The 20,595-nt window shown below is 53.1% G+C and overlaps 2 protein-coding genes across 11 annotated transcripts in view; one reads left to right on the top strand and one right to left on the bottom strand.

Moving 5' to 3' along the window:
• Positions 1-5,677, top strand: part of SEC22A (SEC22 homolog A, vesicle trafficking protein) — a 69,333-nt gene extending 63,656 nt beyond the window's left edge. For all 6 annotated transcript variants that reach the window (XM_073231533.1, XM_073231534.1, XM_037013053.2 and 3 more), the window contains one exon: positions 1,132-5,677. Coding sequence is in view for 1 of the 6 variants with exons in the window: in XM_073231534.1 (XP_073087635.1) it covers positions 1,132-1,173 (42 nt within the window). In the remaining 5 variants the exon portion in view is untranslated. The remainder of the gene's footprint in view (positions 1-1,131) is intronic.
• ADCY5 (adenylate cyclase 5) overlaps positions 4,067-20,595 on the bottom strand; it is a 144,438-nt gene continuing 127,909 nt past the window's right edge. For all 5 annotated transcript variants that reach the window (XM_037013047.2, XM_037013051.2, XM_037013048.2 and 2 more), the window contains 6 exons: positions 18,628-18,657; positions 17,514-17,646; positions 12,587-12,850; positions 11,281-11,485; positions 8,366-8,490; positions 4,067-6,541 (listed from right to left, as the gene is read on the bottom strand). In XM_037013047.2, coding sequence (XP_036868942.1) covers positions 6,413-6,541; positions 8,366-8,490; positions 11,281-11,485; positions 12,587-12,850; positions 17,514-17,646; positions 18,628-18,657 — 886 coding nt within the window. In that variant the 3' untranslated portion in view covers positions 4,067-6,412. The remainder of the gene's footprint in view (positions 6,542-8,365; positions 8,491-11,280; positions 11,486-12,586; positions 12,851-17,513; positions 17,647-18,627; positions 18,658-20,595) is intronic.

Genomic DNA, 20,595 nt, shown 5'->3' with positions numbered 1-20,595 from the left:
ATTACTATCCAGGCAGTAAGGGTGTTTTTAAATTGCAGATGCCCCCAGATATGGTAAGTCATTGCACAAGACTTTTTAGAAATTGCCAGTTGAGTGAGGGTCCTGTTGAAATGTCTAGCAGGCAGTTTCCCTGCCCTGGCCAGCTCTCCTGTGCAGACTTCCGGGCAGGGCATGTTCAAAGAGAGGAGAAGGCATTGGAGAGGCTCTGCTTGCCACATGCCTGCTGTTCATCAGGTGCTTTCCGTAAAGGAGGTTATGTGAGCTCAAGACCTATCTGAGGTTAAGTAAGCAGGCTTACATTGTCCAATGTCACAGAGCCTGGAAGTGGTGGTCTCTGCTCTCCAGGACCCCACAACCTCCCAGGCAACTGGAGTGCTGTTGAACATGGTGAGTGCCTCTAGGATTCTCATATCCTCACCTTGCCCAGTGTGGCCCCATCATCCCTCCCTTTGAATGTCCCAATCTGGTCTAGCAGGTGCCCTTGGATGGCAGCCGCCCTAGTGCCTGCCGTTCTGTAAGGGCCCCTGTGAGAGTGTCTGTGCTTGGGGTCTGTGCCTTAATGGGAGGCGAGGGGTTGGGGAGGCAGCCAGCAGCCTCCAACCCGCAATATGGAAATATCATATGGATGCTGGGGAGGTGAGAGCTCAAGGCATTCTTAAGAAGCACAAATGAGCATAGCTTTTAAAAGACTGATGTGAAGCAAAATGCACCCCTCCAAAACAAAAAACAAAAAACCCCATGTAAGCCAAAAAGTGCCATTCAGCTGGCAAAGTCAAAGCAGAGAAGCAAATTTTACAAAATTAGAAAATAGTCTGTTAGAATACCCAGAGATGCTGACACAACAGAGATCCCATACAGGTCTGAATTAGAAATTGGCTGAGGGGAGAAAAAGGTGATGAGGCCCTAATGAATTCCAACAAGAGTTCTTTAAATTCACAGGCCTAATAGACCAGCAACATGATCGCAGGCCTTGGGGGTGAATATGTGCCCCCCCCCCCAGTGACAGGGGGCCCAGGTCAGCTCACTACAAGCAGCAGGGTGGTGAGGTTTGGGGCCTGCAAGCCAGTGGGGACAGGATGACTACTTTACCTTCAGCTCTAAATGCATCCTTTCCTTCTCTTTAATCTTTAGCCTCCATCTCCTGTCTTTCTGGACCCTCTGCCTGCTCTGTGAGCCTAGACTGATCTCAACCCAGCAGCCCTCCAGGCTCCAAGGACGGCGGGGGGCCTTGATAAAAGGACTCCTGGCCGCACTGCTATCCTGCATGGCTGGTGCTGGCTTGGTGTCCGGAGGGGAACAGAGTAAAGGCTGCTCTGACCGTTTGAAAGTGACCTTCCCACAGATTCCCCCTTGTATGGTGCTTTCACATCATTTGTCTCTCTGTGTTCGGCTCTAAAATCTTAAAATCCTAATTCAGTTGTGTTCAGGTTTGTGTCATACAGGTGGCCTAGCACTTGAAGATTAAAGAGGTATACAAATATCTAGAATCAAAAAATGACAGAGGAGGAAGAAACCACGGCCATCAGCCATTCGAATGGCCTCTGTTCTGGTGCCTGCCTTTTGAAGCAGTGACCTCTGCGGGTGGGAAGGAAAGACAGGCAAGAGGACAGCAAATATCCTTCTCCTCCCAAGAAAGTGAAAACACTGCCAAAGGGCTGTTTTGAGAACCTGGAAGAATAAGAAAAGCTATGATACTATAGTAATTGGATCTCATTTCCTCTCTTGTCAACCTTGAGGAGGGGCAAGCCCTCTTTCCCTGCCAAGATCATCAGTACCCAGCCAGATGCACACACCGGACGGAAGCGCCTGTGGGCTAGTGCTATGGGCTTTTGTCCCCGAGGATCAGAGCTGCCCCAGGGGCTGCACCAGTCCTTTTTCCCACTGCCTCCTAGGCCGGGGGCGGGGTGGGGGAAGGTCAGCACACACGAGAAAATGTATGTGAAAGCTCTTCATACACTGTGAAGTTCATCCAGGTGGGGGGGCATGGTATTCTCCGGCCTGCTGTACACCCCCCACCGCCCTCCTCCCCACTGTCAGCACCAGGCCTTCCCTCTCCCGACGCTAGGCTCTGGTATTTGCTACGGCTGGTCCAGCCCAGCTGCGTCGGTCCTTTCCTTCTGGAGGGCACTTTTACAGTATTTGTTCTCTTCAGTGTGGAGTTACTCTGATTTAGAGAAATTCAAAAGCTTTGGGTTTTCGTGGTCCGTTGTCCCTGCCTTTGCTGTTCTCTTGTTCAGGTGGCCGTGCGAATCTGCTCAGCACTGCTTTGGACTATTGTACATCCTGAGGCCCAAGAATGCTTTCCTGCCCTGCAGTGATACAGGGTCAGCATCTTTTCCAGGCCCTGAGAAATTCACTTTCTGCTGATTAGCTAAACTCATGGCCAAATTTATGGAAAATACCCATCTTTTATCATGTAAAACTGCATCTCTAGACACGATTTAGCTGTACACCACTTGGGTGGTATTTTCTTTTGCAAAAGTGTGCTTGTTAATTCTGAGTCTTAAAGTAACATGGCTACCTGGTGAATATTTAGCTTCAGCTCCCTCAGTGTGCCAAGGTTTGCTGTGCCTTCCTGCTAACGGTGATAAACTCACCTGCAATCAAATCACTGCCACGTTTGCAGTCTCTCTTGCTTTTAGTTGTCTTTGCTGTTGGTGGGCATTAAAGTGTGTTCAAAACTCATCCCACACATCAAAGGCATTTTTGCTAATAAGTTTGTCTAATTAACTTTCTAGGCATGGATATACTTTTGGGGAAAAGGGAGAAACAAGTGTGTTCTCTGGGATTAGCTCAGTGGAGATAGGATGACTTATCCCTTGTCCAGCCCGCGCTGGGTGTGTGCACGCATGCGTGTAGCTTCATGGGCCTGCCTGAGCGTGTGGTGTCTCCCAGCCATGGCAGGGTGGGAATCCTTCAGTTAAGGTCACCACCTAAGCTAATCAGCTTGTAAAGTCTGGCCTTACCACTTGCTCTCCTTTTCTAATTGACATGCCTCAGCCCCGAAGGGTTCTCAGAGTTCACATTCACTCTATACAATTACATCCTTCACCATGCACATTTCAATTCCCAACAACGGTCTATTTTCTTTGGAGCAGGAAACCTGCCTATGAGCAGGACTACTATAGTTATGTCCACATGCTGCATTGTTGCAGTGAACCCAAGGAAATATTTTTCACTGGCTCCTTCATTTTCACTTGTGCTAAACTTAATTTGACCAAGCCCCTCTGGTTTTATTTCCTGAACCCAAATATAATCCTGCATTTGATGGGTGCAGCAGGCAGGAAGTGCTGAGAAGGGCCCCTGCCTTCCTACCAGCTCTGCCTTCCTCGCAGGAGCAGAGGAGTCCTGGGCCACGCAAGAAGTTACCTGCATGGCCTTAGCAGACAGGCCCACTTGGGATCTCGTCTGTTAACTACCAGCTGTGTGGGCTTAGGCAAATAGCTCAACCCCTCTGTGACTGTTTCGCCATCCGTGAAATGGTGTGGCCAGGAGAACTGAGATAATGTTTGTATGGTGCTTATCCCAGAGTCTGGCACACAGAGAGTGTCCCATAAGTGGGAGCCGTTATTATTAGGTCTCCAGGTCAAATCAGTTCACCCGGGGCCTGTAGCAACTCTTTCTATCCACTTGGGGCCTTTTGACAATCTGTATACTCATCTGTATTTTCAACTTTCTTTCCCTTAGCATAGAAACATGCTTGGCCCACTTGTTTTAAAACATCCACCCCTCGACCCTGGATCTTTGCTGGTTCTATCCTCAGTCACTTGTCCCCTTCACTGCTGGTCCACCTCCTCATCTCTTCGTTCCTCAGCCTCCTGCACCCCGGCACCTGCTCCTCAGTCTAGTGAGTCTGCTCTTGCCCAGGTCACCAGTGTTCTTCTACCTGGCTGCCGTAATGGCATCCTCTCCAGAGCAGCTAGCTGCCCTGCCCTCTGTCAAGCGAGGCTCTACCTTGCGAGGCTCCTTCTGCAGTGTCCCACTGCCCCACCAAGGGCTGAATGCACTGGTTTTTGGACCAGAACCAGGCTCATGGCCCAAGCCACAAATCAGACCAGGACACATCACCAGTGAAAGTGTTTAATAGTTAAATTATTTAAATAGACTTTTCAATTTCCATGGGAAATCATAATTGTATCTGTTTTTTGCAAGAGCAGGAATAAAAAGAGTGCACACCCCTTGGAGGGAATGAAGAGCTAGCACTGCAAGTGGCCACCAGTCACTGCTGGGATGGGGAGGACAGGCCCCCTCGAGGCCAGAGAGGCAATGGCCAACAGAGGGAATGGGGTGGGGTGGGGGTTCCTCAGCACACAGACAGTACTTAGGCTGGAAGCAAAATGAAAACCCAGCACCACTGGCGGACAATATGGCGGGGTAGGGACTTGAGAACAGGACCACGGAGAAAGCTAGCCCCTTGCAATAGATGCAAGAGGGGTGATGCAGAACTCAAAGGATGGAGCAGCAAAAGTGTGGACAGACTCAGGCTGGCAGTTTTCAATCCAGGAAAAAAAGTTTTACTTCTCAGAGCTGTGTTCAAATTGGGGTGGGAGCTGGTGTGTGGAAAGGGGAGGCCAGGGTTAGTGTCCAGTGAGAGGTGGTAGGTGGGGGTCCAAGTAGCGTTTTGGAGCTGTTACACAGCTGCCTCCCCACCTCCAAGCTTGTGCTGGAGTTGAGAATAGTTCTGTCCTGAGAAGCAATGCAAAAATCTGGGGCACATGTCCAAGGACTCTGCTTGAGGGCATCTCTGTGATAGTATGTCCTTTTCCAGATGCCTCCTCACAGGGTATAAAAACTTGGCATTAACCGCCACCTCCCAAGAAAACAAAAACCAGACAAAATTTCTGCTAGTTTTGCCCCGTGAAGCTAGGCTCTACCCTTTCTTCTGGTTTACAGGTGGGGGGCAAGGCCACCACACTTCCCTGAACCTAAACACCGCACATTACATCCCCAAGACTAAGGGATCATCTCAGGAGAGAGCCACCTGCCCCTCAGCCACCTGGAAGGCCAGCCAGGTGCAGTTCCTCACCCCCGCCCGAGCTGGGGCCATCCGCTGACCTCTCTGAGCTGCAAGAGCTGCCTCTCCTCGGCTGCCATCGCAAGGAGGGGACGGGTGCGCAGTGGCGGCTGTGTGCTCTGCCACAGGCCGAGGCTGCTTCCCTTGTTCCCACCTTGGCCTGAGGTGGGAAGGAAGCTTTTTGTTTTCATTATATTTGCATTTTACTTACGGAAGTGATTCTGTGTGTGTGTGTGTGTGTGTGTGTGTGTGTGTGTGTGTGTGTGTGTGTGTGTTAGGTGGGATAATGTGTGTGTGTGTGTGTGTGTGTGTGTGTGTGTGTGTGTGTGTTAGAGAGGTGGGATAATGTGTACATGCATCTTCCTACTTAATCTGAACCCAAAAAGACATGCTCACTGCTCTGGCTGGACCTGGGAAAAACAAAACTGCCAAATCTGAAGGGAGGGAAACAGGTGTTTTGTCTGAGACCAGTTCCACAGCATAAACACACACACACCGGTGCACACGTGGACATACATACAGTACAAATGAGCACAAACACCCGGCTGTACACAGCTGTTTTCTAATATAGAGAATTTACAAAATATAGAATTTGGTATATTTGTTAGCTCTCCAAGGTTTTCAATAATACAAAATAAAAATACAAAAAAGACAAGTTGGAATCCCCACCCCCCTCCCCAGTGGCATCTTCGTTTGCTTGCAGGTCTCTTACACGCATACAACTAGCATAGTCTAAAGAAGGGCACAGAAACTTGTTTTATTTAATAAATATTTTCTTTTTCTCAGAACCACCAGTCCTTGCTCCAAGTCCTCTCGCCTCCCCTCGAATTAGTTCTGTCCCTCTCAAAGGGGCATTGTGGGGTGGAGGAGGAGGACCCCGAGGAAGGCCACTTAAAGTCCCTCCAGAAGCCAGCACTTCTGCCCAAGAGCCCCTCCACAGAGCAGGGGCCTCCACCTCTGTCTGAAGTTAAAGGCTCACATAGAAAAGCAGACCCCTCAGGGTCCTGGGTTCCGGGCCGGCGTGGCGCCGAGGCCTCTCCCTCAGCCCAGCTGTGGCAAGCTGGGCTGCTGCACACCGGGAGACACTCGGCAGCTCCTTGCCACCCGTGCAGCAGCACCTGTTCAAAAACTCAGGATTCAGATCGCATCTCGCAAAGTCTGCTACAGGGGGAAGCATCTTTGGTCAGCTTGGTGCTGGCAGGACGCTGGCACCCCAGGGCCTGGGAAGGAGGCCGCTGCCCGCCCCAAAGGCAAGAAGCTGCTTCTGGAGTCAAAGCGGAAAATGTCACCAGTGCGGCCATGTGGGCTGGAGCACAGGCTTCCACCTGCCTGGCCGGCACACAAGCCATTTCCATTCCTCTGGAGGGCCAGGCTGCCTGGCATCGTTGCTGGCAGCTGCTAACTTAGCGGGGGCCCTCCATTGAGGAAGTAGGTCATCATCTCGCCTTTGCCCTTGACCTTGACCACACCCCTGCACTCCAGCTGGTATGTGTTGGCAGCCAGAACCTGGTACATGTCCGTGGTGACCTAAGGAGGCAAAGGAAGAGAGGGGCAGGCCACTGATGAGCTGAACTGTGCATAGGCGCTGCCCGACGGCCCCTGACACGGGGCTGGGCGGCACCTCCAGGAGCCGCAGCTGCTTATGCACAGAAGGGCCTCTTAGAAACAAGAAGGGTGACAGCACCTACTCCACACTGGGCAGGGTGGCAGGCACCTCACACGTGCTATTTCAGTGCTGTTCAAAGTGTGGCCTGCGGCCCGCAAACTGCTTGTCATGGTCCACAGGAGTGGAAGGGCAGGAGCTGAGAGGAAGTGTTTAGGAGCTCGCATCATCTGACACCGCCACAGCCAGTATCCAAGCCCAGGACGAGGCCTTCACCGGGGTCTTACACCAAGACAGATCAGAGATATTTTTGGAAAGTGGTTTTTCACCACAGATAGTTTGAGAACCACTGCTTATCGCATTTAATCTATGAGGTAAGTATGATTACCTCAGGCTCAGAAAATCTAAGTCATTTGCCTACGGTTACACAGCAAATGATGGCAGAGCTTGGACTCAGTTCCATATTGTATTACCGATCTCTGCTTTAGCTTCTGGAACAAAGAGACTCAGGTGGCTTCAGTAATTACATTGTGTTATTGCAGGGCAAAGGAGAAGGGCAGGGGTGACAGGAGCAGCAGGACAGATGAATGCCTCACGAGAGGATCCAAGAGTCCTTTCTGGGTACTGCCAGCGCTCTACCCCAGGCCACCACAACAACCTGCTGGGTGCCCTGGCCCAGTCGGGCTGTCAGGTCAGGGAGGAAGGGCCAGGAGCCTCTGGATGGGCTGCTGGGAGGTGACCCAGCTGTGTTGTTATTAAGTGTATTCCAAGAATGGCAAATCCCTGTGTCAGGTGGCTGCTGGCAGAGTCCCTCTCACCTGTCCGTGGATGAGGTTAGAAGCTCTGCGGACACACAAGCCTCCGTCCCCATCTCCCCTCAGGGCCTCTAGCTCCCATTCTGCTGTCCCTTCTCTCCTGGGTGCCAGGATGGAGGTGATAGAAGGCCATTCTCCCAGGCCCCTCAGACAGCACCCATAAGCCAGCCAGGCTAGGCCATCTGGCCAGGGCGAAGCTTGGGGCCAACCCCTTGAGGTCCAGCAGGACAGAGAAGTTAAGGGAAACTTAAGCAGTGTCAGAACAAAGGTCCATAAAAAGAGTACAGTTAGCACTTGGGAAAACTGAGGTCAGGGAAGCTGAGTGTCTTGCCCACAGCCTCACAGTGAACTGGGGCTGTGGGAGTGCAGGACTAGAGCCCCGTCCTCTCTTTCAGATTAGAGCAGACAGAATCAAGGAGGGCCTGGGGAAAACAAAGAAAAGCATCTGAGCAGTAGGTCTGGGACTCACAAGCGCCAGCTCACAAAGGATGAAGAGAGGTTTCTGGGTCTCTAGCTGGGCCCCTTGACTCTTGGGGCTGGTGGAGACACCATCCCAGGAGACAGCAGCCTTGTCTCATTCTTCTGAGTACTGTGGACTCCATTTGACAAGACCCTGCTCCCTGCAGCCATCTTTGTGACCCCTCTGTGTGCCTGGGTTGTGGTGGTTGCCATCTGGGCTTGGCACGGGCAGCCAGCTTTCCCCTAACCCCCAATGCCCACTGCAGCCAGTAGAGGGCTTTGTGCAGGGCTGAGGATCTGTCCAAGGTACTGAGGGCCTGAAACAATCATGTTCCAGCTTCCAAGACATCCCCCTCAAACTTGGCTGCAGAAATTCTGACTGGGAACTGTGAACAGCCTGCCCCAAAGACCCTTAGCAGCAGGCAGAGGCCCCCTGATATGGATGCCCCATGTGGTAGGCGCTCGTGCACTCACCTGGATGCGGTCGGGCACGCCAGTGCTGTCCATGCGGCTGGCCACGTTCACTGTATTGCCCCAGATGTCGTACTGAGGCTTGCGAGCCCCGATCACCCCAGCCACCACTGGGCCAATATTGAGCCCTGAAGGGGACAGAAGTCAGCATGTTGATGGGGCTCAGGCTACGCTTCCTTCCTGAACCCTCAACAGGTTCCCTCTGACTCAGCCTGAGGACACCAGGCCCTCCAGTCCAGGGGCTGTGCTAAGCCCTGCAGCTCCCACTTCTCTGCTCCTAGCAAACACCTTCTAGCTGAGACCACAGGAACCTGCCCACACGTCCATGCTCCTGCGTGCTCAGCACCAGTCAGTGCTCAGCCCCTGCAGCTCCTTCACCAGGACTGCCTCTTCAAGGTTTCCAGGGACCTCCTGCATCATCCAGTTGCCTTTCCTTCATGGTCTCTCTCGGTGGCATTTAAGTTTTCTCTGTCAATTCAGACTCCCCGTACCAGAACTCACCCCTTTCTTCCTCCTCTCTCCTGTTCCTTTCAGGCTGCCACCTTCTTGTTCTTAGAAGCTAGCTCCTAACCCACCAGTCTCTTCTTTCTCCCATTAACCTTCCTCCCCGGCTCTGAGCAAGGGCAGGGACACAGCGCTCCAGCCGTCCACACGCGCTCCCCATCTCACCCTGGCCCATCAGCCCAAGTCTGCCCACCTTCCCAATCTTACCCGAGACAACCCTGAGCAACCCTGCCTCTAAGCCTTTGCTGTGCTGGTCTCCACCTGGTGGCCTCCCTCCCCTCCAGGTGAAATCCTTCCCTGGTACATCTGCCAACATTCTCTAGACATCTCCTGCCCTGTCTCCAAGCTCCTTCCTATTACCTGGACTATCTTACACTGGGCTTTCTTAAGCCTTGTTGCTCAGCTGTTGGTTGTGTGTGTGAGGGACGACTACCAACACAGCAAACTCCCAGAGAGGCGCCTCAGGCCACCTGCTCAGAAATGTCATCAGTCCTCAAAACTTCCCTCCATGACCCTCCTCTTTGGTCCTGTCGAGCCCTATGTAGCTTTTTACCCCACCTGCTCTTTGCCTCTGAACTGTCCCACTCTCTGGCCAAAAGCCACGGCCCCCAGGGAAGACATTCCTGAGTGTGTAGGATGGGATCTGACACCCAGGGCTCCTGACCGCCTGCCCAGCTGCTCATCGGCCTGCTCATCTGACGTCAGGGAGCCCAGGGCGAAGGTAACACAGAAACATAGGCTGCACGTGGTTACAGCAGAGCCCAGCTGGCTCTGCCCTGAGCTTCCCAGCAACCACAGCAAATGAGACTTTGATCAAGTCTACCAAGCACAGGGCTAAAACAATCCAGTCTGTTCAGGGAAAGCCCATTTCCTGACACTCAGGCCGAAACTAAATATCTCCCAAGGACATTAATGATCACAAAATGGATTTTTTACTAATCCAGTATTTCGATTCAGCTGAAATACTAGGATTTTTGTTGGTGTGTCACTGTTACTTTTTTAAACGTTTGAAATCTGAAACATTGATGGCTTGATACATACCCAGGAGTTGATATGCATTAAAATGTTGACTAGAACAAAGGTCTGCTCCTTCAGAAAGCATCCTTTACCTACACAATCCTCAGGCAGAAGATGGCAACACTCAACAAAGTTTCTACTACAGAAATGACTTGCCCTCTAGACACCTGAACATCCTTGGTAGGATATTATACTAAGGACACAGGAATGGCAGAAACACCCTGAACTTTATGGAGCAACAAATTCAGAACTGTAATTCTGAAATCATGTTGTGCATACAGTGGGATACAGCCAGTGCATGAAGGTGTCTATATACATGGGTTTACATTGTGCTGTTTCAGCTCTTCTGTAGAGCCGAAACTTGTGAGAATAACAGGTTGTGGTAACATAACAACATTAAATAGAAAAAGGGAAACAAAATTATATAGGTTGTTGGTTCGAGGTTTTCTGAGCAAATAGAATATGGCCCTGACTGTTTACAAACTGACCCAGAGCCTCTGCTCAGAATCCCCCTCTCGTCTCGGCAGCCCCTACTCTGGCCCACCACAGCACTACAAAGCTCCCTCAAAACCACCCAATGGGCTGAGGCAGCTGACAAAGAAAGAGTTCAGGGAAGACACATGGACTTGACTTATCACCACATCCTCATCATTTCTTTCCCTAATTTGCGTAGATTAGAAAAGCTTTTACAGCACCTGGAAAGTTTTGCTCACCGCACACCCACAAGCCACTTGGAACTCGGCAGTAACTCCACTGACCCGTTAGATTTTTAAGGTCACCCTTTTTAACAAAGTTGAAATATAATAATTCATGTGATTCTTTTCATGTTTAGTTTTTTTAAATATTCACTTTATTCCTTTCATTTTGCTAACAGTTTTGTAGAACGTATGCTTAATATTTTTATGAATTTTCAAATTGAATGACTTGTGCCATGTTTATGCATTTTGTATCTAAAATGTGTAAGTATTGCATTTTACTGCTTTGCATATTTACTGAATGAATTCAGAACACTTTTAAATTAAACACTACCATTAAGTCGTTATTACTTGAAATAAATGGGACTGTCATGCCCCTGAGGCAGCCCCCAGAAGACCCTGTGCCCAGGAACACAGCAGCCCCCACAAAGCCTTTCGGGCAGACAACAGCCTGTGTCCAACCGGGCCTTCCTAACAAGTGGGCGAGGTGGCACTCAGAATGAGGGTGTCCTGAGTGTGTCACCTGCACACCCACAAAAGAAGACATACATCTCAGCCCAGGAGGATTCCGCTGTGACTGACCGATGACCCCCACCCCCTTGGCAGGACACACTATAACGTCAGACTGCTCAGACAGGTGTGGTTGGGGCTCGGGGATGGGGCGGGGAGCCCCTAAGCCCCGGCACTCAGGACCCAGCTCACCGATCTTCATCTGGAAGTTGTTGAAGGAGTGCTCATTGATGTACTTCATTTGGTCCATCAGCTTCATGGCGAAGTCGGCCAGCGCTTTGATGTGCGTCTTGCCCACCTTGTCGTAGGTGGAGTCGTTGAGGCCCGAGGCGGCCATGTAGGTGCTGCCAATGGTCTTGATCTTTTCCAGCTGCCTGAACCGATCCTCACTGATGATCTGGACAGAGGGAGAGCAAACCTGGGTCACCCCCAAATCTGGGTCACTGAGGTCCACAGGGAAGTGCAGCCCTGTGGCTCCTCATGTCTCCCTAATGCACACAGGGTCCCGTCTCCATCACCAACTCTGCGTGAAGCCCTGATGGTGCCAGACAGAGCCAGGCCTCCTCCGGCACTCACCCACTGTACAGTGGCTGTGTGCTACTGTCCCCACTCCCTCACCAAGAACTCTGGGTCACTAGCCACCTCTGGGTCTTTTGCCCCCAATAGGGGCTGGTGGCTGTCTCCTGCTTCGCTGGCGAACCCACCTCATCTTCGTCCAGTAGGATACCCTTCTCTTTCTAGGACCTGCCAGAAGCCTGCCCACACCCAGCTTCCATTACCCCACTCCCCAGGAGTCTTGGGCTATTTCCAACACTGCCGGGCCCAGCTCCACCATCCCTCTCCTTCCTGTGCTCTGTGCCTAGGCCCTCTATTCCCACTGGGGTTGTCCCTCTCACATGCCCTACTTGATCTGCTCCCAGGATTGAGTCTGTCCATCGGGCACAGAGTCCCCAGTGCTGGGCACACACTAGGTGCTCAACAAGGGTATGACATACAAATGATGAAATGTTTTTGTTTCTGCCTCTGCTGTTCAGGGCCTTGCATCTTTGTTCTGCCTCCTCTCTCTGCCTGGGAATTCCTCCTTTCTTTGCCTCTCAAAGACTGCACCCCACCCTGGGGCCTGTGTCACCCTCGATGGCACAAGAGGAGTGCTGGGTGATGGGAAGTGGTCAGCAAGTCTGCCGGCAGGGCCTCTAGGGAGCAGCTGAGGCTCCAGGACTTCAATTTCAAACAGCCTGGGCTGAAACCACTGCTCGGCCACTATCTGAGGTCTGGGCTGAAACCACTGCTCGGCCACCTCAGAGGCAAGACCCGTAAGGTCTGTGGGCCTCAGAGTCCTCCCCTGTAAAGTGATGGCAGGGGAGGAAATGTAGGCAAGGAGCCTGTGACAGTGCTTGGGACATGGTCAGGGCTCCCGACATCATCACTCACATCTGCTGATGGCAAAACGGGGTGTCCCTCCGCTCCATGACCCAGCGTCCCCGGTCCCACCCCGTACCTCATCAAAGTCGGCGATGATCTCGTTGAGCAGCCGCAGGCACTCAACGCCCTCGTTGTTGGCCTCCAGCTCCACGTAGAACTCAGAGAAGTTAGCGATGGAGGCGAACATGACGGCCACGCACTCACACGACTGATAGTAGAGCTCGTCGTTGCGCCTCTCGCGGGCCAGGAAGTGGGCGGCCACGTCCTTGGGTAGGATGTTGTGCAGCAGCCGCCGGTTGTAGGCCTGCAGCTCCTCCATCTCCTCCTTCTCCTCCGTGGCCTGGGAAGAACACCCGGTCAGAGGGGGACAAGTGACATGCTACTTAGAAAAAGACAGAGGGATCCACCCCAGTGCCAACTGTGCCAGGATTTCAACAGGTGCCCGGCTTTCTGTCCTCTGCTCTCCCTTCCCTACTCCCAGGTTTTCTTTAAAGAGTGTCTAATACATTGACCATCAGGAAAGAGAGATTTTAAGTATCTAACTCTCCCCCACCTACCTGTTGGAAAGTGATACCTGTGAGGGTATTGGTCCCGAAGGAGGGAAGCCCTGAGTGGAAAAAGGTCCCAGAGGAGAGGTGGAAAGGATCCTGTCTGCCCAAGACTAGAACGAGGCAGTAGTAAAGGGATGGTAACCACACCTGACATGGCCCTACAGCTATGCAGGTGTCTTCAGCTTTCCATTTCCTCTTCATATCAGGCCACACAAAGGCCACGCAATCAGAAAAGTGTTGTGGTAAGGATCACTGAACCGACTGACCCCACAGGAGAGCAGCTTGTAGCTCTGCCCAGTCTCCCTGGGTCCCAGAGAGCAGACTCACTCCAGGGTCATGCACAGCCAGGCCAGGAGGTACAGGTGCCCCGAGGTGCCACTGGGATGGGGCAGGGACATCACCATTGGCATTGGTTCTTCCCCAGTTTGGGTCCTGGTCTAGGTGGCTGAGGTTTGTGTCCCTCACCCTCCAGGATAAAGGGACAATCCAGTTAAGAGGCCAACAGTGGCCCACGGCTGATGTGCAGAGGTAGGCATGCACCAGGGTGTGCAATGAGCCATCTGACCAGTGTTCATGGCCAAGGGGACACACAGCAGAGTCTGCTGGCTTCCTCCCAATCAGCGGCAAACAAAATTGCCCCTTTAAATGGGAGTGACCGTGTTGGTAAGGCAGGCAGGCAAAGATCAGTAGCAGGGCCATTTGAAAGATCTAGGCAGCTTGCTTGGGCCTTCCCTAACTAAACATGGAGGCCCTTTCTACTCAGCTTCAATTACAGCCTCCAAACACACCAGGACTACTTCTCAGGGCCCTGGTGCTCCTGGTGGGCAGTGGCTACCCATGGGGAAGGAGCTGGCACACCAACCCAAGGCCATGGGGAAGGCAGAAAGCTCAGGGACCCCAAGGCTCAGAGGCTCAGCCTTGCCCCTGAGATGGAGAACCCACAGCCCCATCATTCCTGGAGCCACTGGAAATGTGTCCACAAAGATGGGGGTCATGCCTGCGGCAGCTCCTGGACCTTTGGATGCCAGGTGGGTCCAGTGGGCACAACCCCTCTTCCTGCCCCAGATTGAACAAATGCAGAAAAATGTTATATGTTCATTTATATGTACACATATTTCCTATCTTTGTCCAAGGAGAGAACCTAGAATAGTGAGCACACTGAGCACTCTGATCCTGGTTTCTAAATACCAGCCTCTACAAAAAAGAATCAGGGGTTTTTGACAGTCACTGATTCCTTGGCTTGATCAGGGAAAGTACATGATGAGCCAAGACATCTTCTTTTCCATAAGGTACGAAAATGCTCAAAGAGTGATGAAGACATGTCAAAGAACACAGAAGCCAACGTTAAGAAACTCACCTGACCAAACCCAGGACAATTCTAACGTTAAAATAAGTAATGAAAGGAGCAGATTGAAACCCACTAAATTCTATTAGAATCTATGAAACCATATTGATATAAATAAATGAATGACTAAGTAAATAAGTGGGGGAGAAGGGTTCTACCTTATGGCAGAATGCCAATTAACAAATGCAGAAGGGGTCATTGCTACCTGGAAGGCAGGGTCAGCAATGGATGCTGAGACTGGTGGGTGGAAGTTTGCTGAGGATCAGAATATTTGTGTGAGACATCAGAATACCTTTCTGCAAATGCTATCTGAATACAGAGGAGAAGATGGGGGCCTGACAGTGGAGAAATCTGGCAGATGCCCACTTGAACAGGTGATCAGGGTTGTTAGTGTCACTAGAGGGGGCAGGCCGACATAGTGGACTTCCCAGTGTGATGTGCTGAGATGTGCATGGCCTCATTTCCACGGTTTTTCTCCAAGAAGCCATGGCTGTGTCTGGATGTGGGAACATCAGACATGGGACCTAGGCTGAGGGTCACAGAATAAGGACCTCTTTAAGCCTGAGAGACAAGGAAAGACTGAGGAGACATGATAACTAAATGCAGAGTACGCTGGATAGGACCCTGGACCAGAACTGGGACAGCTGGCAAAATGGGAGCGGGCTGGTGGGCGGGCTGGCAGCGCTACCTGGGTGTGATTTCCCGGCTGGGAGGTCGCAGAGGAATGGTGTGGGGAGTGTGCCTGCATCTGGAAGGTAGACACTGGAGAACTCAGGGGTGAGGAGGCACCACGTCAGAGAAGAGAGAGATTGAACAGATGCAGAAAAATGGCTGCAGAGTCTGGTGATGGGACCACTGGGGTTCTTTCTACTGTTCTTGTAACTTTTCTGTAGGCTTAAAATTATTTTTGAAAACTTCCTCCCAGAAAAGAAGATAAAATTGGGAAGTGAGGCGTGGACTTGGGGAGGAAAGATAAAAACATGGACATAACCCATTGTGGCCACCCATGGAGAGGAACGCAAGGAACGCAGGGACCCCTTGGAGCTGAGGACACACAGGAGTGGCGGAAAAGGACCGGGTCCCCGGGTCCTCAAGACACCCGGGAGCTGGGCTGCAGCCCAGGACACTGGAGGGAATGAGGATGACCGGGAATATGGGCAGGGCGTTGGCCCAAAGGGACCGAAAAGGTCCTGCCCCCATCCCCCACACCCCTTCCCGCAGCCGAGGTGAGCCCCCACAGCTCCGGCCGTCCAGGCCTGGGAGGCTCAGACCCGCCGAGAGCTGGGAGGCTGCAGCTCTCCGGGAGAGGCGGGCCCCACCTGTGGTTTGCCCGGGTCTCCACCTTCAAACTCGAGAGGCGGCAGCTGGCCAGGGGCTGAGAGAAAGCTGCTGTGGCCTGGGCTGGGGGAGCCGGCGAGGGGCTCTGCTCGGCCCCGGCAGGCAGCCTCAGTTTGACCCCACACACTCAGGAGCTGGACAAAGCCATAGGGTCTGGGGGACGGGGCAGCCGGTCACAGAGGGGGGCTGAGGGGCAGGCTCACCCTTCCCTTGCTTCCACCCCTTTCTGGAGTCCTTTGCAACGCAACCGAGTCCCATGACAGCAGCCATCTTGGGGAGGGCTTTCTGGGCACTCATGGGGGAGGTGGGGTGCGTGTGAGCTGAGAAGTGGAGGGACTTCAGCCCCAGGTCCCACAGACCCTGGTCAGCCCCTAGGAAACACTGTTCCCCAAAGGAGAGGGTGTGACAGGGCAGGGAGGAGGCTGGGGCAGCTCTCTGAGAAGAGAAGGGCAGCCTCACTAGAGAGCCCTGAGGCCCCTCCCAACCCAGGGCTCATGAGGGGCCTTCCGTGGAAAATATGTTCCCCCAACTTCGGCGAGCCCTCATGCAAGACACCCGACAGCAGGGACAACAGATGCCCCATCCTTTCTGTGTCTAGTGAAAATCCAGGGCCTTCTGACAACTTGAATCTCAACATTACTAAGAAGTCAAGGATGAACAAGGCCTTAGCAAGTTTCAGATGAGCTGGAGAGATGGTCTGGAGCTAAGGGCCAAGGCCGGGAGAGGCAGAGAGGCCAGGCCCAGCTACGTGCTGTAAGGGGCTGGGCTGCACTAGCAGGTCCGAGGCCACCCACGCCGGAGACCTGGCTTCTCGCAGTGCGTGCCTTTGGGCGTCCTCTCCCGTACCGTACCGTCTGCGGTGACCCAGCGGGCGTTGCGGGGCCACAGGCTGCCGCTTCCAGCACCCTGGGCATCCCCTCCAGGGGCATGTGGGGCCGAGGCCTGGAGGGCGGAGCACTGAGGGATTTCAGCCCCAGGTGGGCACCCAGCACAGGTCAGACCTGGGGCCCCGCAGAGGCCCACCACCTCTGCCCCTGCGCCACCTGTCACCAGAACAAGGGCACATCCAACTGGGGTTGTTTATACTGTTTTTGCAACTTTTCTGTAGGTTTTAAATTGTTTTTAAAACTTCCTCCCCAAAAAGAAAATAAAAATGGTGGTTGGTGGGGGGAGTGTGGGTGTGGGGAAGGAGGAGGTCAGGGAGCAAAGATGAAGAAGTGGACATGACCGTGAGGGTCTTTAATCCCCTTCCATCCCTCCTCCCAGAGGAGTCTGCAAGTCCAGTCTGGGCACGTCAAGCCCTGCTCAGTCGGTGCCAGCTGCTGCTCTGGCCAGACTCCTGCAAGGCCTCTGGGGTCCTGGGACTGCACGTGCCCTCCTCCTCTACTCACCTCCCGCCACCCTTCGCCACCCCCACCGACTCCTTGCTGCAGCCGCCACAAACTGGGCCTGTCCATGCCCCACCCCACCATGCCCCGCCTCCAGAAGCACACAGCATCTGTGACCTAACAGCCAATCTCCTGGGCCCATCCAGCTCCCAGCACCGTCTAGGGTGGTTTGTCTGGAATGAGCTCCAGGTTTCACCTCACGGCCCCAGAGCTGGAGCAGACCTGCTGGGGCCCTGGTAGTGGGGAGGAGGCCTGGGCAGTACACCTTGTCAGGGCACAGCTAAGGCCCAGCCCTGCCCAGGTGATGAACTCGCTCACTCACAAAGTGCCTCAGGGCCCTGGTGCCTCCCTAACCCCAGTTCCAGCCCCAGGGCAACCCACCTGAAGTTTCCAGAGGAAGTCGAGGCGGGCGGTGGACTCCACCTGCTGGGCGTGCAGGTACAGGGCCAGCACAAAGACTGAGATGATGATGGGTGTCACTACCTTCAGCGCCACCTTAGTCGCGTGCTCAGGGCTGCAGGTGGGAGGTAGATGCCCTTGCACCTCATGGGAGGCCTTTCTTTCCCTCCCACTGCAGCTTCCCCTTCTCACCTCCAGCTCAAGCTTTGCCTGAGGTGTGCCTCCTATAGGAAGCCTTCTTGGCTGGCAGCCCCACCTCAGTCCCTGCTCACACCTGCAGCTCAGCAGCCATTAACCCCTCTCCTTATGCCTCATCTCCCACATCACTGGGGTAATGTCCTTCTGGTACATCAGTGGGTGAATGAGGCCCTTGTGAAAGGCAGCATGTACATCACAGGTCTTTCTCAGTGGATGAAACGGGCCCTGGGTGCAGTAACTAACAAGGGAGCCAGACAGGCCATACTGTCTCTGGGCAACCTTTAGCAAGGGTCTTAACCTCTCTGAATTACAGTTTCCTAATCTATAAAATGGGGTAAGAATACCTACATTTCAAGATTGTGCTAAGAATTAAAGATACTGTCTACAGAATTCCTTGCATGGTACCTGACACAGTAGGAACCCCAAAGCTGGCAGTCCTATTGTCTCATATGTTCCTGTTAACATTATTGATAAATACTCTTTAAGAGAAGCAGCTGTGCCAGCCCCTGCTCCGTCCCAACAAAGAGCCCTTCCATGGGCCACAGTGCCCACTCTGCAGCTGCAGCCCCAGCTCAGGGCCTTGCTGGGGAGCCTCCTCTCCCCCCGCAGAGGTGGGCACCAGCCCCTGTTCTCCTATGCCTGGGGGCTCGTAGGAGCTAAAGGCTCTAAGTCTTTGTGTCTGTAGATCATCTTGGCATGGTGTGGATCGTTAAAGAAGAGCATCTGCCCCATGCGGCCTCCTTCGTACCGAGGAAGGGAAGGCCTCCCTCACGGCCCACCTTGCCCTCCCTCCCACCTGGGCCCTGCTGCCTTCTCTGGCAGGCCCTGGGCTGCAGGCCTCTGGCTGCTCCGTGCCAAGGACGGGGGAACTGAATCAGAGAACTCAGAGTCAACTCACCACTGGGAGGTCCCGTTGTTGTTGAAGTCTCTGTGAACAGGAGTTGGGAGGGCTGTTCAGGACTACCGTTCTACATCGGCAGCCTCCAGGCCTCCTCTGCCCCCCACCCTGCTCTGTGCTCCCCCATTCTGCTCTGCCCTCAGCACCCTGCTCTGCCCCACTATGCTGTGCCACCCTGCTCTGCTCCCTGACCCGACTGTCCCCCATCCTGCTCTATACCCCCCCACCCTGCTCTGCTCCCCCACCCCCAGCTCTGCTGCCCCATGACTGCTGCTCGTTTACCCCCAGCACTCCTCCGGATGCAAGGATACTTTCAGGATGGGACGCTTGCAGGAAGCCCAGCCCCAGCTAGCATCTGCCACAGTCACCCAGCGCCTGCCTGAGACCTGGGCCCCACCTCTCAGCACATCACACGGGTGGAAGCCTGCCCGTCTCTCTCACCCCAGCCCTTTGCTGCATCCAGAGGAGAAGCACTACACTTGCGTTGTCCAGGCTGGTAGCCAGTGACCACATGTGGCTCCTGAGCCTTAAAATGTGGCTAGTGCAAGTTAAAACATCCTATAAGTGTAAACATACACTAGGTTTTGAAGAATTAGTGTGGGAAACATGTGAAATATTTCATTAGTAATTATATATTGGCTACATATTAAAATAATATTTTAATATATCGGTTAAATAAAGATATTAAAATTAAATGCATGTTTTGCCTTTTGAATATAGCTACTAGAAAAGTTTAAATCACATATGTGGTTTGTACTATTTCTCTATTGGACAGCTGCTCCAAGCCACGCCAGCGTCTCCCAACCTGAAAATGGCCTCCACTCTCGGCTGCTACTTCAGCAGGACAGGAAAAGCTGCACGTGGCAGGGGAACAGGTGGCAAAGCCCAGATGCACGGTCTGACCCATGACAGCCTGACTGGCCACTGGAAAGGCCCAGGCCTCCTTCCTCCCCTGTGCTCACAGGCCTGCAGCCTGTACCGCCCCCAGGGCTACTGTATTTCTCTGTCACCCGCCCACAGCTCCACAGTTGCTCAGAAGTTCCACCTGAATCTGAGAGCCTTCATTACACCTTCCTTGTCTCAGGTAACACTCTCTTCACAAAAAAGTAGCATTTCTGACACTGGCTTTGCTGTGTGATCTATCCATGACTGTATTTCCACTGCCCAGCTCAAAGCCTGGGACGTGGTAGGCCCTCAATAAATATTTTTGAATGAATGCATAGATGGATGAAAGGATCCCCTTCCTCTAACTCAGAGAAAGCAGTTTGCTGCATTTTCTCAGGGGACCCAGACCTGTCACTCATATTTTTTGCAGTTCCTGGTATGTGTTTGCTGGGGGTGGGGCGGGGATGGTGACGGGAAGAAAAGGGGCGCTACACACCAGGCACCTACTATGGGTATTGTTATTCCCATTTTACTGGGGGGAAAAAAAATGAGGTTCAGGGAAAATAGCCAGATGTGCATCTGAGGCTGAGATTCAAACTCAATTCAACCCAAAGCCAGAGCTCCCTCTGCTCAAGGAGCCACCTCCCTTGGAAATCTGTCATCTTGCTATGTGACCAGGCTGACTGCCAGCTGGATAGCCTGGAGCACAACTCCCACGCCTGCCACCTCCTGGCTGTGGGACTTAACTGCTCACCATCACAGCAGGGGGCCTCCGAGCAGTGAGCAATCTACCCCACTGTCTGTGGCGGTCCTGCCTACTTTGCTTTGCTGGGTTGCTGTGAGGGTGAAAAGGGATAAGGCATGTCCAGGTGCCTGGCTCAAGGTGCGACTCAGAGCCCACGAACAACCAAGGCTTTTGCTCGGCTCCCACAGACCTTACTATCCAGCTCTCTGGAACCTTGACCCCTCTGGGTCTGAGGTGCCACAGGCATCTAGAGAAGATGAAATAACTCATCAGAGGCTGCCCTGGACAAGTGAGGAACAACTCAGTGAGGCCTGAGGTCAGGACTGAGTAGGAAACTG

This window comes from Manis javanica, chromosome 3 (genome assembly GCF_040802235.1).
Source record: "Manis javanica isolate MJ-LG chromosome 3, MJ_LKY, whole genome shotgun sequence".
Taxonomy (NCBI): Eukaryota; Metazoa; Chordata; class Mammalia; order Pholidota; family Manidae; genus Manis; species Manis javanica.
This window is presented reverse-complemented; position numbering and strand designations above follow the sequence as displayed.